We start from the raw sequence: 19,402 nt of genomic DNA on the forward strand, positions 1-19,402 counted from the left end.
TATATATGCGTCCATGCCAGATGTAATGATGACATCATAGAGCAATATGAACCAGGCATAATGATGACATCATAGAGATGTTTTGTAAAGAAGAATGGTCCAAAACACCTCCAACCAGAATCCAGACTGTGATGACCCAAGGGTAAAGTTTATTTCCATTAGATGTTTTATTGTGCTTTTATTTTTGTACTTCCTTTCAACCCGGAAGTGTATCGAAAAGGATAGTGTCGGAAGGTAACTTGACACAAGGTAAAAAACGAGGAGGGTGAGCAAACGCAAGGAGAAACGTGATGGAGCTCAAACGGGGAGAGAAAGTTTAGTTTCAGTCGAAAGTGGCTACAAGGTACGGTAAATTTATCGAGGAATATGTTGTAAATAAGCATGTTATGTCTTTAGTAAAGAGTAGAATATTAAGTTAAAACCCATAAGTAGTCTGTGTTCTAATGTATTGTTTTATTTCTTTGCCCCTTTTTTTTATAGCTCTTACGTTGGTTTGAGAACGGCAAAAAATCAATAAAACCCTTAAACCATCAGTCCGGGCTAACTGATTTCGACTGGAAGCTACACAGACTCTCACTGGAAGCTATAGGAAGCATTTAGAGGCTATTTCTGCAAAAGGAGGATCTACTAAATATTGATGTATTTTTTTCTGTTGGGGTGCCCAAATTTATGCACCTGCCTAATTTTCTTTAAAGAATTATTGCACACTTTTTGTAAATCCTATAAACTTCATTTCACTTCTCAAATATCAGTGTGTTCGTCTGCTATATGATATATTTAACTGAAATTTCTGATCCAGACAACCAATGATTTATAAAGGAAAATCATGGAAATCATCAGGGGGCCCAAACGTTTACATACAACTGTATATATAATGAACATATGAAAACTTTTCTCAAAGTAAACAGGTTTGTTTTCTCACCCAGAGGAACTTATGTGAGACATGATCAGGATTCCACCCACCGCCTTTAACTACAGTCTGCTGTGCCCACAGGATTCCCCAAAGTTACTTACAGTTAGGAAAGACTGCGGGGTGGCCAAGAGATGATGTCTTCACAATAACGAAAACTGCAGATAAAATTCTGAGATAAGGCAATAAACTGACTTAAAGCTATACTTTGGATTTTTACCCTGTGTTGTTTCTTCTCATCACACTTCAACAGATTGATGGATGTCTCTCATGATGTCCTCAGGAAGGTGAAGCTTCAGGTGTTTGAGGCCACAAAGCCTGTGGTCTTCCTGGACCTGGCAGATCATTTTACAGAGTAGAACTTGCTGGAAGAAGACGATCATAGCAACTAGCTCATCAAAACCATCTCAAAGCTTTTTATACAAACTGTTCTGCACCAACACAGACATAGATGTTCATAAACATCAAACCTCCAAACATCGTCACATGACCAAAGCAATTTTGTTTTTGGCAACAGTGAACAGATGGAAATCCAGCAATCAATTAACAGTGGAATCAAAAGTAACAAAATTAAGATTTACCGAGTCCTTGAAAAATTTCAGACTGAACAGCAGAATTAAATGGCTTTTATTTTTCTGTCCTTTTCACTTTTCTGACAATACAAGAATTCCATCACTGTCTGTTCTCAGCACTGACTGCAGTAAAGTATGCTGCATTAAGAGTGTGTTAGAGGTGAAGTGAGTAGCTGATGAACGTGAAGTTAGAAATTGAAGGGATGATAATGAATGTCATCAGTGCATATGCCCCACAGGTAGGTTGGTAGATGAATGAGAAAGAAGAATTCTGGAGTGAGTTAGATGAGGTGGTGGAGAGTGAACGCAAGCATGAAAGAGTGGTGACAGGAGCAGACCAGTGGGCATGTTTGGGTAGATACTGTATGGTATCAAAGACAGGAATGTGGAAGGACAGATGGTACATTTTGCAAAAAGGATGGAAATGGCTGTGGTGTTCTGAAGCAGCCGGTGAGGAATCAGACACCCCATCTGAGATCCAGCAGGACCAGCTGCTGCAGCAGAGTCACATCAACAACACCGAGTTAAATCAAGTTGATCAGCACTCGTAGATTTATGATAGAATTAATTGAACACCATTTAACACTATGCTCAATGGCACCACATGTACTCACTCCTGTATTAATTTAACAACGCCAACTCTACCATGGACTCAGACCAGCACCAAGACCCTGAACACTTGGGCCTTTATCCTCCTGCAAAGGTACTGACATCAGCATGGACCTCTGTGCCATGACCTCACTGCACGAAAGTCCAGTGACCCCGTGTCCACAACACGACCCCGTGTCCACATCATGACCCTGTGTCCACAACACGACCCCGTGTCCACATCATGACCCCGTGTCCACATCATTACCCCGTGTCCACATCATGACCCTGTGTCCACATCATGACCCCGTGTCCACATCACGACCTCATGTCCACATCATGACCCGTGTCCACATCACAACCCCATGTCCACAACACGACCCGTGTCCACAACACGACCCCGTGTCCACATCATTACCCCCTGTCCACATCATGACCCCGTGTCCACATCACCCCGTGTCCACATCATGACCTCATGTCCACATCATGACCCCGTGTCCACATCACGACCCCGTGTCCACATCATGACCCTGTGTCCACATCACGACCCTGTGTCCACATCATGACCTCATGTCCACATCATGACCCCGTGTCCACATCATGACCTCATGTCCACATCATGACCCCGTGTCCACATCATGACCCCGTGTCCACATCATGACCTCATGTCCACATCATGACCCCGTGTCCACATCATGACCTCATGTCCACATCATGACCCCGTGTCCACATCATTACCCCGTGTCCACATCATGACCCTGTGTCCACATCATGACCCCGTGTCCACATCACGACCTCATGTCCACATCATGACCCGTGTCCACATCACAACCCCATGTCCACAACACGACCCGTGTCCACAACACGACCCCGTGTCCACATCATTACCCCCTGTCCACATCATGACCCCGTGTCCACATCATGACCTCATGTCCACATCATGACCCCGTGTCCACATCACGACCCCGTGTCCACATCATGACCCTGTGTCCACATCACGACCCTGTGTCCACATCATGACCTCATGTCCACATCATGACCCCGTGTCCACATCATGACCTCATGTCCACATCATGACCCCGTGTCCACATCATGACCCTGTGTCCACATCACGACCCTGTGTCCACATCATGACCTCATGTCCACATCATGACCCCGTGTCCACATCATGACCTCATGTCCACATCATGACCCCGTGTCCACATCATGACCCTGTGTCCACATCATGACCTCATGTCCACATCATGAGCAGGGTTCACTTCATGCCCAACACTAGTCAGAAGGGGTCATGAACCTGTAGATCACATAAACAGGCTTTATAGACTCAGAATGCTGATATTTGCTGTGTTGAAATACAGAGGAAGTGGTTGCCTGGAGTTTAGAGTGGAGGCCTTGTGGTTAAAAGACCTGTGGCTCAATTCACTGTCTCACAGATGCCTTTGATTAAGGTCCAGTGTGCAGCTTTATACCACGGCAGTGTGAGAATGTGAGGCATTATTGTAAAGCAACTTGAGGTTTTGCAGTTCATTTTCCATCTGTACTTTAGAATCACCAGCAAACACTTTGCAGTCTGGACCGTTTGTGTCGGAGTGTGGTTCATGTTTAACAGATAAAACAAACATGATATCAACACAGTGCTTAAGGGGTGAGTCCCGGAGGTCACTGAGAGCTGGATCTGGACTCAGGACAGTCGTAAAGCGAGCTCAGCTTCTGGAGCGCAACCATAATGGCGACCAGGGATTCCATCAAGATCAAAGTAAATCTCACTGAGTGACAAAGACGCTAAAACTGTTGATCTCCAGAACCAACAGTCAGTCCACGAAAACACTAAGCACAGTTAATAACACAATAAAATAACAGTTTGGTTCTTTCACCTGTTCGGTATACCCCTCTGAAAGTTACCTGGAAATATGACCTCATATTCAAGCAGTCAGCCGACCTTTAGTCTTCTGCATGATAAACACAGTCTTACAGTTATGCACTTATTTCAGAAGCATGCGTTTGACAAGTCTTGACATCGAATGTCGATGTTTTTTTCCCTGACATTTAAAGAAGGGGCGTGGCAGAGAATATAGTAGACATTGCGCTGTGTCACCAGAAGGTGGCAGCACCTCCCTGTCAGAGGGCTGAGCAGCTCTTTGGAGTGATCCACGTGGTCCTGATGTGAGCAGCATCATTCAGGTGTCTCTCACGTCTCATAATTAAAAACTCTCACAGGCCTTTATGACGTCATCTATAAACACACAAATCGCGACAAACGGACTTCACGGACAACAACCAATCCCCCTTTGACCCCCCCCCCCCCCCCACACACACACACACACACAGCCTTAGAAAGAGAGAGAGAGAGAGAGAGTCAGTCTTGAGGAGGAGCTTGCTGGCTCCATTACGCGCACGATCAGCATCATACGTTCCGGTCCTCAGGTCTCTGCAGCACTTCGAGTGTAGTCCGGACCGTGCACACAGGTGGTCCAGCTCGTCTGTGAGTTGATTATGGTCATAATTCCCGCGGTGCCAAAGTGGAGCCACCGCGCGTATCTCGGATCGGTGCGCTTCTCCAGGGGCTGGGATGCGCACCGGGCACCTCCCGCTTCCTGCCGAGTTTCGGGTCTGAGCAGGAGACCAGCGCCGGCCCCGGGAGGCGCCCCAGGAGGACCCAGTCGACCCGCAGCAGGATGCCGGTGATGAGAGGGCTGCTGGCCCCACAGAATACCTTCCTGGACACCATCGCCACGCGCTTTGATGGCACCCGTGAGTAAAGGCTTTGTGACGTTTTGATGTGGCTGCTGTTCACAGAAGGGTCCGCGCTGTGCCTCTTCTTTTCTGGGACTGGTGCACTTAAAAAAAGTTGATGCGGCCTGCTGGCCTCCACCTGCAGGTGCGTGTGCGTGAAATGCCCGTTTCCTTTCTGTGAGTGGGTAAGGAGGACGTGGTTTTGGTCTGAAACAGGCTGCAGACTTTCTTAGATCTGGACCCAAACGTGGAGTGACGCTGGAAAAGGGGTGGCTGGGTTTGGCTTGGGTGTCCTGTGGACAGAAGCGGCCCGTGTGTGTTCTCAGAATCCACGCTGTGGAAGTGGGCGGCTGACAGATGTGTCTCCTCCTGCCTTTATTATTCCTCAGCAGCACTGTGAGAGGAGTCTGCGGATCCCCGAAACCAGACAGCACTCTCCTCTCCTCTCCTCTCCTCTCCTCTCCTCTCCTCTCCTCTCCTCTCCTCTCCTCTCCTCTCCTCTCCTCTCCTCTCCTCTCCTCTCCTCTCCTCTCCTCTCCTCTCCTCTCCTCTCCTCTCTTGCCTTCTCTGCTTCTCCATGTTTTCTTCTTGTGGTATCTGCATGCTCTTACTTTGGAAGGCAAAGTGAGCTGTTGTAAGGGGGAAATAGGTTCTGTGCACTATGTGCACAGCTGACAAGACTACACCAGCGAATCCAGAAAAAAACTCTAAGTACAAAAATCACACCTGCATCACTAAACAATTTGTTGCATCAAACACATCTTGTAAACTGAAAAAACGCTTGGAAACATTACATATAACCATAGCAGCTTGATCTGACCATGTGTCTGTTGGGAATTTTGGTAGCAAGACAGGAATGCTCTGCAAAGCTCCACAACACAACAGAAGAACTAACAACTCATAAAGAGGTCTGGGTAACCAGCTTTTACTAACTGACATTTTGTAAATAAAATAAAACACAAAAATGCAGTGACTAAAATAATCAATAATGTAAACTAGAAGCACTCGGAGAGCGCAAACCTCCGCCAAGGCCATAGGGTCACTGATGTCACATGGAATACCCTTTGGCAAAGAGACTTATTCCACGTCGTTTCACACATCTACTGTCATGTTTCAGATTCAGTGGTTAACCCTCTAGGGTCCGAGGGCATTTTTTTAGACAGTTCACTCGCCTGTTATCAATGTTTTATTACTGCTGTTAACAGCTCTCCCTGCATCCCACAATCAAGTTTTATGTCTCTTTTTTTCAGGACAACCTGTTCTTTCAAAATACATATGCTATAGTTGTGTTTTATAAGTGTAATAAAGGTTTACAATCAGAAATAAGAAAGGAAAAAGGAAAGCAGAATATTTTCCAGACACATTTATTCAAAATACACAGCAAACTATAATAAACAAGTAACACATCACTCCTAAAAACAATCTTTGGTGTGTCACATGAGGTGAATCTGCCCTACGATTGGATTTTGGAAAACCATATGACGGTGAACCAATTCCGATTGGACACTCACATTGCTCTCGTCATCACACAGCTTCTATGAGGAGTACAAAGATGGTGGACAGTGGCTCGAAAGTCTGCGGAGTTGACTTTTCGGGAAAAAAAAAGTATGTTTCTATCTCATATCATTAAGAAGTTATTTATAATTTAGTAAAGCTTGTTTTCAGCCATCGTATACGATGGTGTCGGCCCCAGAGGGTTAAACCCTTAGATCTTCAGCAAATGTATTTATAAAGAGAAACTGCATGAACTACACAAGTATTTTTTGTTTTCTAATAACAAGTTTATTCAGTGAGGAAAACCAAATGCTAAATTATTGTTGTGTCGTAACTTAATTTTTGTTCAGCCTTTGTGACCCGTCTTCATGAAGTTAGATGCAAAAATGTTGAATCTGGCCCTATCCTGCAATGATAAATGCAATGATTTTCACGTCGGCAGTAATGACACTCGGTTACGCCAATCGGAGGTCACTAAAATTAACATTGAATCGGTGTGTAACTTTGCAAAAACAATGTCGGACTCTGTTGTTTTCTCTGGGCCCCTCCCCAATCAGACCGGGAGTGACATGTTTAGCCGCATGTTCTCCTTGAATTGCTGGCTGTCTGAGTGGTGTCCAAAAAATGAGGTGGGCTTCATAGATAATTGGCAAAGCTTCTGGGGAAAACCTGGTCTTGTTAGGAGAGACGGCATCCATCCCACTTTGGATGGAGCAGCTCTCATTTCTAGAAATCTGGCCAATTTTTTTGGGATCCTCCAAACTGTGACTGTCTAGCGTTGGGACCAGGAGGCAGAGCTGTGGTCTTATACACCTCTCTGCAGCTTCTCTCCCCCTGCCATCCCCCTATTACCCCATCCCCGTAGAGACGGTGCCTGCTCCCAGACCACCAATAACTAGCAAAAATCTATTTAAGCATAAAAATTCAAAAAGAAAAAATAATATAGCACCTTCAATTGCACCACAGACTAAAACAGTTAAATGTGGTCTATTAAACATTAGGTCTCTTTCTTCTAAGTCCCTGTTGGTAAATGATATAATAATTGATCAACGTATTGATTTATTCTGCCTAACAGAAACTTGGTTACAGCAGCATGAATATGTTAGTTTAAATGAGTCAACACCCCCGAGTCACACTAACTGTCAGAATGCTCGTAGCACGGGCCGGGGCGGAGGATTAGCAGCAATCTTCCATTCCAGCTTATTAATTAATCAAAAACCTAGACAGAGCTTTAATTCATTTGAAAGCTTGTCTCTTAGTCTTGTCCATCCAAATTGGAAGTCCCAAAAACCAGTTTTATTTGTTATTATCTATCGTCCACCTGGTCGTTACTGTGAGTTTCTCTGTGAATTTTCAGACCTTTTGTCTGACTTAGTGCTTAGCTCAGATAAGATAATTATAGTGGGCGATTTTAACATCCACACAGATGCTGAGAATGACAGCCTCAACACTGCATTTAATCTATTATTAGACTCTATTGGCTTTGCTCAAAAAGTAAATGAGTCCACCCACCACTTTAATCATATTTTAGATCTTGTTCTGACTTATGGTATGGAAATAGAAGACTTAACAGTATTCCCTGAAAACTCCCTTTTGTCTGATCATTTTTTAATAACATTTACATTTACCCTGATGGACTACCCTGCAGTGGGGAATAAGTTTCATTACACTAGAAGTCTTTCAGAAAGCGCTGTAACTAGGTTTAAGGATATGATTCCTTCTTTATGTTCTCTAATGTCATATACCAACACAGAGCAGAGTAGCTACCTAAACTCTGTAAGGGAGTTAGAGTATCTTGTCAATAGTTTTACATCCTCATTGAAGACAACTTTGGATGCTGTAGCTCCTCTGAAAAAGAGAGCTTTAAATCAGAAGTGTCTGACTCCGTGGTATAACTCACAAACTCGTAGCTTAAAGCAGATAACCCGTAAGTTGGAGAGGAAATGGCGTCTCACTAATTTAGAAGATCTTCACTTAGCCTGGAAAAAGAGTTTGTTGCTCTATAAGAAAGCCCTTCGTGAAGCTAGGACATCTTTCTACTCATCACTAATTGAAGAAAATAAGAACAACCCCAGGTTTCTTTTCAGCACTGTAGCCAGGCTGACAAAGAGTCAGAGCTCTATTGAGCTGAGTATTCCATTAACTTTAACTAGTAATGACTTCATGACTTTCTTTGCTAACAAAATTTTGACTATTAGAGAAAAATTACTCATAACCATCCCAAAGATGTATCGTTATCTTTGGCTGCTTTCAGTGATGCCGGTATTTGGTTAGACTCTTTCTCTCCGATTGTTCTGTCTGAGTTATTTTCATTAGTTACTTCATCCAAACCATCAACATGCTTATTAGACCCCATTCCTGCCAGGCTGCTCAAGGAAGTCCTACCATTATTTAATGCTTCAATCTTAAATATGATCAATCTATCTTTGTTAGTTGGTTATGTACCACAGGCCTTTAAGGTGGCAGTAATTAAACCATTACTTAAAAAGCCATCACTTGACCCAGCTATCTTAGCTAATTATAGGCCAATCTCCAACCTTCCTTTTCTCTCAAAGATTCTTGAGAGGGTAGTTGTAAAACAGCTAACTGATCACCTGCAGAGGAATGGTCTATTTGAAGAGTTTCAGTCAGGTTTTAGAATTCATCATAGTACAGAAACAGCATTAGTGAAGGTTACAAATGATCTTATGGCTTTGGACAGTGGACTTATCTCTGTGCTTGTTCTGTTGGACCTCAGTGCTGCTTTTGATACTGTTGACCATAAAATTTTATTACAGAGATTAGAGCATGTCATAGGTATTAAAGGCATTGCGCTGCGGTGGTTTGAATCATATTTGTCTAATAGATTACAGTTTGTTCATGTAAATGGGGAATCTTCTTCACAGACTAAAGTTAATTATGGAGTTCCACAAGGTTCTGTGCTAGGACCAATTTTATTCACTTTATACATGCTTCCCTTGGGCAGTATTATTAGACGGTATTGCTTACATTTTCATTGTTACGCAGATGATACCCAGCTTTATCTATCCATGAAGCCAGAGGATACGCACCAATTAGCTAAACTGCAGGATTGTCTTACAGACATAAAGACATGGATGACCTCTAATTTCCTGCTTTTAAACTCAGATAAAACTGAAGTTATTGTACTTGGCCCCACAAATCTTAGAAGCATGGTGTCTAACCAGATCGTTACTCTGGATGGCATTTCCCTGATCTCTAGTAATACTGTGAGAAATCTTGGAGTTATTTTTGATCAGGATATGTCATTCAAAGCGCATATTAAACAAATATGTAGGACTGCCTTTTTGCATTTACGCAATATCTCTAAAATCAGAAAGGTCTTGTCTCAGAGTGATGCTGAAAAACTAATTCATGCATTTGTTTCCTCTAGGCTGGACTATTGTAATTCATTATTATCAGGTTGTCCTAAAAGTTCCCTAAAAAGCCTTCAGTTGGTTCAGAATGCTGCAGCTAGAGTACTGACGGGGACTAGCAGGAGAGAGCATATCTCACCCGTGTTGGCCTCCCTTCATTGGCTTCCTGTTAATGCTAGAATAGAATTTAAAATTCTTCTTCTTACTTATAAGGTTTTGAATAATCAGGTCCCATCTTATCTTAGGGACCTCATAGTACCATATTACCCCATTAGAGCGCTTCGCTCTCAGACTGCGGGCTTACTTGTAGTTCCTAGGGTTTGTAAGAGTAGAATGGGAGGCAGAGCCTTCAGCTTTCAGGCTCCTCTCCTGTGGAACCAGCTCCCAATTCAGATCAGGGAGACAGATACCCTCTCTACTTTTAAGATTAGGCTTAAAACTTTCCTTTTCGCTAAGGCTTATAGTTAGGGCTGGATCGGGTGACCCTGGACCATCCCTTGGTTATGTTGCTTTAGACGTAGACTGTGTTTCATAATTATTGTATGGCCTTGCCTTGCAATGTGGAGCGCCTTGGGGCAACTGTTTGTTGTGATTTGGCGCTATACAAGAAAAAAGTTGATTGATTGATTGATAAAGAATCCTTAAAAAAATTACTGGATCTGGATTGTGTTCTGGATCATTACCAAAATGTAATGACTTCTAAGTTAGGCCAAGATACACCCCTGGTATAAATTTCATTGAAATACATTGAGGATTTTTTGAGTAATCCTGCTAACAAACCAACCAACCAACAAACAAACAAACGGATGTGATTGAAAACATAACCTCCTTGGCGGAGGTAATAAATAACTTGGCTGACCTGATAAAGAGTGGAGCACCACAGTCACCAAGCTATATTAGCATCTAAAATGTCCAGTGGGATCATTTCTGTGTTTTTTGTGTTGAATTGATGCTGCCCTGTGTTTTTTCCCTCTGTATTTTCTAAATTTGTTAGTGTTGTATGAACCACATCCTCGACCGCTCACCACTGTAGCTGCAGTGGTCTCTGCAGCTGTGTGTGTTATGGCGGTGTGTTATGAACCACTGTAGATGTGTCATGTGATGTACAGTTTGCAAATCCACTGTCAATTTTAATTGCAATTTCAGTTTATTTTAATTTATATAGCACCAGATCACAACAAAGTAGCCTCAAGGTGCTTCACACAAGTAAGGTCTAACCTTACTAACCCCCAGAGCAAGAACACAGGTAACAGTGGTAAGAAAAAACTCCCTCTGAGGAAGAAACCTCAAGCAGACCAGACACAAAGGGGTGACCCTCTGCTTGGGCCATGATACAGACACAAATGACAAAACAATTAACAAAACAAATATACAGGAAATGTTGCAGATGCACACTGTCAGGTGTCAAACACAAGAGTTCGAAAGAAGTCAAATGATGAAAGGCTTTTTGGGTAACGGTCTTGTATGTTTGTGATCACGCACATTATGGATGTGACATTTCTGACTCCGTCTTAATCTGATGGACAGGTCAGCTCCACCGTTTGTTCTCTTTTACACATTACATAGAAAAACAAGAACTCCTTTCTCTGCATTTAAAGCATCGTCTTTCTTGGAGACAGTTTAACATCCTGTCCTCATGTCTGTGATCCAGTCTCTCTCTCTCTGTATGTCGGTGCTGCAGTTTCATGAACTTGCAGCCCTGTGGGTTTTTTCGGGTGTAGATCATATCAGCAGCTTCTCTTTGATTCATAACGCTGCAGACCTTTTTTTTTAAGGGACATGTTTAATCATTTGTTTTCTAGGATATGTCAGAAAATGAAATAGAGAGTGGACCTCTCCATGATTCTCAAGACCAGGCACCTAAGTGGCTCTACTCTACTCTTTTCTACTCTCCTATTTTACTCTTCCTTTTTAGATATTTAGATATACCTTTGTATACTGGCATAGTTCCACCTTAGATCTGGAATATAAGATATAAGATATACCTTACTGAATTTTCATGAGCTCCATATCTTTGTCTAAATGATCCTGCAGAGAATGGTTGGTCTGGTTTTCATTCTTCGAGCTGTGCTGTGATGTTTGGGACTGAGGAAGTGGCTGTTTTGCAGTAATCCTTGAAAGCAGAGTTCAGCACCGATGGTTCTTCTGAGGTTTATTCTTCTCTGTCAGATACTTCAGATGTTAGCAAGATCCTAAGTTTGTTCCTTCAGGCTGTGACACCGTCCTCTCGGGTCAACTTTGGTTTCTGTTCTCCTCCAAATTATGCAACTTGAAATAGTGAATTGAAAATATGCTTCATGGAAATGTGTATTTAAAAAGATTAACAAAAAAAAAAGAACTTTTAAATATTGCAAAAAGGTTGTTTTATGTTTTGCTGAGGTGGTTTACAGGTGATTTTTAAGAAGCTTTATTTTGAAAAACTGAAATGGAAACACTTTCAGTGATGTTACAGTTCACATGATGTGTAGAAAGAGTCATGTGACAATCTAAAATACATGATGCTGTACATGTGGATGGAGTAAGAGACACAGATGTTGTTCACCGTTATCACATAACAGCAATACTGGATTAACAAAAAAACCCAACAACAAAGAACCAACATTTAGTGAGACGTATCAACCTCTTGCCATGACTTTTGTAATTTCCGGTCTCGTGAGAGCAGGACTGGCCCTTGTCACATCTGGGCCAAAGGGAAATGCTGTTATGACCCCCCCACATATATATACACACACCAACAAAAAAAAGTCAGTGTGTAACAAAATGCCATTCCACGCAATAATTACATTATTAATGTACCAAACAACAACTAAAACAGATCAAAAATAAATAAATAAATTACTATGAGACACAAAACAGGTTATCATTTAACAAAAAACAACAAAAATGATTTTGACATCATACCTGCAATAAATAATTAACACCTTTTACAGGACTTTCTGTGACTGCAAAAGAACTCACAGCCATGAAAAAAGAGATAAATAAAATTTATTAAAACCATTTGAGTGACTGACATCGAGTGATGTGACGCATAAGATGTCTGGATTATAAAAAGAACCTAAAAGGACAAAGTTGATGGTGATTCTATTTCTACTTATACTCCTGTTTATATGTTTAAGTGTATGTATTTTAAAATGTTCAACAGAGGTGCTGTCAGGTGGATGAAAATATATGTATAGGGGTGTGAGTGTGTGTGTGTGTGTGTGTGGGGGGGGGGGGGGCAGTATGTCCATCTTTGATTGGCCTGTTGCTCAGCAACAGTAACCATGGTAATGCATTCGAGACCAGCTATGTTAATCAAACAAAATGAAGCAACAAACTCACTGCTCCACTGGGCACAGATGCGACAGTCACGCGTGTCTGACATGAAGCGGTGGTGCCGTTTGCAGTGTGACCCAGGCATGACATCAGTCAGCTGCTGGTATCACGTGTGATGGCTTGGGGGCTTTGCTGGTGACAGTATGGTGGGCGTGATTGGGCCACATAAGATGAGGCCCCCATCGCCCCGTGGGGCCCTCTGCACAGTGTGTGTTCTGTGTTTATGGAGGAGTGGCCTCGCATGAGAGCCTCACGAGAATGACAGCGATGACAAAACCCAGCAGTCACACGTCATCGATCAGTGGACATGGAGTTACTTTGCTGTTGTTTTATTGACATTTCGTTTAACTGTCATGGAAACCCAGCTGATGTCATGTGATCAAAGGACTCACATGGTGGGACTCTGGGATTGAGCCTTTCTGTCTTTCAGTTACACACGGACTCACCGAGTGACTCCATGAATCCGACGCTCGCCCCGCTAGTTGCTTGTTCCTTTCTGCTTCTTCTCCACGAGGCGCTGTGATTAGCGCTGGTGCTTTTGTACGGCATAAACACCCTTATTGTGCAGCACTGGTCGGGTTTTATCCTTGTTAGCTGTCAAATCTCGATGCTTTGTCGAAACCCTTTGGATCACTGTATCTACACCAGACATGTGCACCAGCGTGTTACATGAAATGAGGCGCGTTAGCGGCTCGAGCTAATCCTGTCCTTATGGGAGACAGCCGTCAGACTTCAGCCCTCCTCTCAAACACTTTGTGCATCTGTGTAATGTCGCCAAACACCTCTGACTAACAGTCACACTTTAGCACCTCAGAACGAGAACATGCTGCACATCCAGGCCGTGCATGTGCTCACCTGTGCGCTCACCCGTGGTCACACTCACGGCGAGTGGCAGCGTTTGTGTGGAAGAAGAAGCGTGAGCTGCTTCGCTCCAGCGAGGGCCTTGCATTTGTGGTAATTGCACGTCTCCAGCAGTGCATGTGCAGCCACTGTAATTAGCGTGCACGAATGGCACGAAATCATAGCAGCTTGTCGGAGTAGGGGGAGGAGCTACATGAGAGGCGGTGGGCGTGTGTGTGTGGGAGAGTGTGTGAAGCTCCTCTGCTGTAAAGCTAAATATAAATCATTAGTGTTCCGACTGTGACAAACGAGCCCACTGTGTTTCTGAACGCCGTGACAGCCAGGTGGAAGATGTGCCGATCCAAAACCACCTGTCCGAGCTGGCGTGTGGCAGCTGTGTGTTTCTGTGTGGCAGGTGTTTATTTTAGCCTGAATTTAAAAGGCAGTCATAACAGATGTGCAAAGCCGTTTATCTTCTCAGCCGGCGTGTGTAGGAGCTTCATCCTGAGACGGTCAGCTGCTCCACGTGTGAACACCTTCAACCCTGAAAACGTCCACCATGAGCTTGGAACTGTTTTGAGACACTTCGCCACTTGTCAGTTTGGCCTCTGTGCCATTTAGCTCCGTCATATATAACTGTGTGTAGTTGTGTTAAAGGGGTACAGCAGTGCATATTTGGTACACTTTATTATGATAAACAGATCCTGGTCATTTGATTGGTAGAATCTATGTCACATGACATTCATTATTTGTCCCGCTGTATGGGTGATGTCACTACAGGTACATTTTTTGGTATCTTGTTGCTGTGCATTTCTCTCCTACACATTTTGCTCATTTGCATGGCTCCATTAGCTTCTCGTAAAAATGCTTCCATGATACGAGGAAGCTAAATCTGCAGGTTTTGTGGGGACATCTTTAGCAGCTGCTGAAATGCTGTCAGATAAAGAATTGAACAAATTCGTGTTGCAAGAAAACAGACATGTTCCTACACACACCACTAAAAGCTCAAGCTCTTGCTCTGCTTAGCGGCGCTAGCTGAAGTCGGCGGTGTGTCCACGAGTCAGTTGGGCAGAGTGAGCTGCTGGGTCCCACTACCCTCCGATTCATGCTCCGGGAAGAAGGGCCTCTATTTTTTTGCAAAATACCAATCAAATAAATAAAATGGCACAGATCTATTTCAGTGTTATATAAAACAAACAATGGAAGTTTTAAATTGGTGCACTGGAAAGAGCATTTTTATTTGCTGAAAGGCAAAATGGCACAGGGGCGGAGTTGGCAGGGGGTTGAAGTGTCCAGCCTCCTTTGGAACATGTTTCAGGTTTTATGCAGAAAAAGCTGCAGATGTTCTTATAAAAACATGTTTTTCCAGGACCTATTCTGATGATCTCAGCTTGCTCTGCAAAATTTCTGGTATTTGTTCATTTTAGATGCAACATTTTAAGACACATTCTGTCTCTTCTTCAGTCCCTTGCCTTCACAGCTCTTCTCTATTTTCAACTTCTCTCTTCACTTCCTGACTGCTACTGTTGCACAACACATCATCATCTGCAAAATGCCACACCAGCAGTGTTGGTTTGAGACTGTGATATTATTATTTATTGTGTAGAACAAAATAAAGTAACTCTGTTTTTATAAAGCATCTGAACGCATCACCAAGCAGCATTTTTCAGACATCTTTACTCTGTTTGTTTTCTTGTACAAACCCTCCTTCAGATGAAATTGTAACCATTGACCTGTCTGCTGTGATACCCACCAGGACTCAGGCAAGACGGAAAACAATATTTCTTTGAAATGTTCCAATGATATGCTTCAGAAACCAGTTTCAGTAACCTCTATGTTCAGTGTCTTTATTTGGCTCAAAAATCAAAATTTCGTGATCGTTTTTATTCTTCTTCTACAACCTCAATTCCAATGAAGTTGGGACGTTGTGTAAAATGTAAATAAAAACAGAATACAATGATTTTCAAATCCTCTTCAGCCTATATTCAATTGAATACACCACAAAGATAAGATATTTAATGTTCAAACTGATAAACTTTATTGTTGTTGTGCAAATATTTGCTCATTCTGAAATGGATGCCTGCAACATGTTTCTAAAAAGCTGGGACAGTGGTATGTTTATCACTGTGTTACATCACCTTTCCTTCTAACAACACTCAGTAAGCATTTGGGAACTGAGGACAACTTCATTGGAATTGGGTTTGTATTTTTAGCAGCTCTGTCACTGTTCTATGACTGTATAAATGACTGGGAAAATGACGAGGTGACCGTCGATAAGAGCAGACACACGATTCCCATCTTCATACAAGTGCGAGTGCTGCAGAATGAAGAACACATCAAAGAAGAATATTTTTTGTAAGGGCCCTGTCCCACTGGGGAGAGGATCAATTGTGCATGAATTGAGTACACAAATTACGGGCGTTCGTTGTCGTCCGCAACAAAAATGGCCAAAAATGACAAATATCCCAGTATGAATTATGGATATATTAATAATATACGAGAGTGAATATATGATGAACAATCACTGTTATATAACGCATGTACTGAGGAAACTGATCCGACACATTGAGATTATCATGGCAGTATTACGGGTGTATTATGAATGCATCGCGCATGTGTTGTGCATGCACGGCATCTGCATTGCGGTCATAAAATAAGCGCACTCGCTCCTTTGGGCATCACTATTCACACCAACAATACAGCCTCTGGAGCATTTGCAGGACTTGGACAAGTTGATCACAGAGTTAATGTTCATTTTGTCATGCAAGGGTTAACTGTTCATGAGTTTGGGGAGCGGGAGGGGGGAAGCCACTCGGGGTGTGAGACAGTGGTTTGTTTGTTTTTTTGAGAGTGTCACAGAAAACAGACTTCAGCGTGAGTTGTGGCTAAACAGCAACTCTTCCTTTTGTTGGTGTTAAATAAAAGTCCTGGATTGTAGCAGCTATGTCTTTGTGGATTTACACAGCCGGACTGGCACTGACTGGCAGGTATGTCGCTTTCTGCCACATATAGTACTTTGGGTTTACGTGACGTGTTTGTTATGCATTCACAGATTGTCCGCAAATCAGCTGCAAAGCAGATGTAATAAAAACGCTTTATTCTTGGCCAGTTTGTATGCAGTCGCTACAACATAATTTAGTTTGTGATGTGGATATGATGGGCACGATATATATCTGTTTTGCACACTGTCCCGGTCCACTGCCAAGCCGCAAATCCCCATCAGTTGCGGATATCAGCGATTAACGGCAGATATACAGCGCATAGAGTGAGTATGTATTGTGTATGAATTGAGTATATATGGAGTATGTGAGGCGGATGTTATCCGCCTCCAGATTTTTGAACAGCTCAAAAATCCTGGCTGTAGACATGCGTGCCTCTGCGGATGATCACGGGCGTGTTCGGATGATGGCCGACTCATACAGGCATGTTACACAGATATTGCGGATGTTTGGCAAATATGGGCCAATTTTGTGCGCAGTCCATACGCAAATCCTCCTAAACACCAGTGGGACAGGACCCTAAAATACCAGAACAGACAAAAAGAGTCATATCTTCATTGCTTTCAGGTTTGGTGTTTGTTTTCTGATGATTTGAAGAGCTGGCAAGGTCAAAATGTAGCGTTTGTTTGTAGCTCAGAGACTCCCAGGTCATAGCAACGGCCCACAGGTGACAATCAGAGAGAGAGAGACAGAAAGACAGAAAGACATAACAAAGCCCTGATCCACAGAGAGACTGTAGAGAGATGCCCCCACAGACAGCTGGTTCTGGGACTCTCTACACAAACACGAGCAGAGCCACCAAACACAAAACTATGTGACGCATTGGAAAAAAAATCAACCAAAAACCAGAGTAAACTGGAATGCTGTTTGTCCCTAAACAGACAGAACTCGGTGGCAGAATACCTGAGCACTGTGACCAACCCAAAGCTCAGGAAGTCCTTGACCATGTACAGACTCAGTGAGCACAGCCTGGCCGTGGAGAAAGACCACCACAGACAGACCTGGCTCCCCAGAGAAGACAGACTGTGACAGACCCACTGCTCACACCAGGTGGAGGCCGAACTGCACTTCATGACCACCTGCCCGCTGCACCAAAGAGACACGAACAGAGACACAGATCACAAACAGCCAAACAGACAAAAGGACAACAAACACAGCAGCAAGGTTTGTTAAGACGAAAAGAAGGAACAATGGACACAAACCACCATAAACCCAAGACAGGAGATTAAACTCCTACGTCACTTTATCTACATATAACACAGTTTATAGGATAGAATATTTTTACACAGAAAACACAGTTTTTACTGTTATTTTAATCCCACATCTCCCGTTTACACATTTATTTACTGTAGAACATTGTTAACTGTATGTACATGTTCTTAATTTTTTATTTTTTTAGAGAGAGAGAGAAAAACAAATCACAGTGATCCTGTCATTTACTTTTGACCTGATTTACTAAGATCCCAGATAATGAGTGCTCAACCACATGGACAATCCAGACTTTCGTGATTTTGTAGTTTCTGGTTGTTTCATTTACCTTCTGTGTGTTGTATCTGGTTATGTTCCTTTAGTTATTTATTGCATTCTCTATTTATCAATCATTTTGTGTTGTCCTCCGTTGCAACATCAGTATTCTTTAGTCACTGGTTTTATTTTCTGTCCTTTATTTTCTGTTTAGCTTTTAGTCTTTTTGCCATCTTATTATCAATTACTGCATTTGCATTTATACTTTAGCCAGTATCAGTTCTGTTCTAGTTTTGGTTATAGTCTTTATTTTTCTTGTTATCCTCCTTTTAGGCGTGTCATGTTATTTCCTTGTTTTGCCCCTTTGTTTTGTTCATGTTAAATATTGTTTGTCTCTGCAACGTCATGTTTTTCACTGCTGGGGTTTTTTTCTGTCACTTAATTCTCTTGCTTTGGTTTGCTTTGCTTTTTGTGTCACTTTTCTGCACCTGCCTTTGTGTTTGTCAGTCATACCCCTTCCAGAACCTTCCTCACACCTGTTCCTCATTCACATCCTGATTAGCCTGCCTCTTATTTAACCCCTCACATTTCCACAGCTCACTGCCAGATTGTTGAATATATTTCACTTTCCAGCCTTTGTTCCGTTTCCTGTTTTGCCTAATTCTCAGCCTGCCAGTATTTGACCTTGTTTTGCACTTGACCTCGTATTTGTCTTTGTCTCTGAACGCCACCACGCTGTGTATTTTGACCTCTGCCTCTTTCCTGGACCACGTCTCAGCCTCACACCTGTCTGTACCTTTGCTTTGCTGCTGGACCACCCATGTACTACCGAATCCCTGCTTGTTTACTATATTTAACCTTTTTCTTACACCATTCTGCTTGCCAGAGTTTTGCATTTGTGTCCTGCTCTGTTTGTGCCATGCCTGACAGTTATTTGCAAAGAGTAAATACACACTCGGTAGCTGGTGGTAATTTGATGTAGACAGCAGCATGTAAATAAGGATTTTACACATGTGAATGGCCGTAAGTGCAAAGTGACATTAAATCATCTCTGTGCATTTGTGCACTTTGTGGTGCTTTGTGGCATCAACTCTACCACATAACTGAGCATGT

General features: G+C 42.8%; 1 protein-coding gene across 1 annotated transcript in view; it reads left to right on the top strand.

Annotated features, from left to right (window-relative positions):
* The first annotated feature begins 4,477 nt into the window (after positions 1–4,477).
* The window catches only part of kcnh3 (potassium voltage-gated channel, subfamily H (eag-related), member 3), a 404,423-nt gene continuing 389,498 nt past the window's right edge, over positions 4,478–19,402 (top strand). The window contains 1 exon segment of the mRNA XM_034186593.1: positions 4,478–4,821. Within this exon segment, the coding sequence (XP_034042484.1) occupies positions 4,746–4,821 (76 nt within the window). The 5' untranslated portion in view covers positions 4,478–4,745.

The sequence above is a fragment of the Thalassophryne amazonica genome, chromosome 14, assembly GCF_902500255.1.
Source record: "Thalassophryne amazonica chromosome 14, fThaAma1.1, whole genome shotgun sequence".
In the NCBI taxonomy this organism is placed as follows: Eukaryota; Metazoa; Chordata; class Actinopteri; order Batrachoidiformes; family Batrachoididae; genus Thalassophryne; species Thalassophryne amazonica.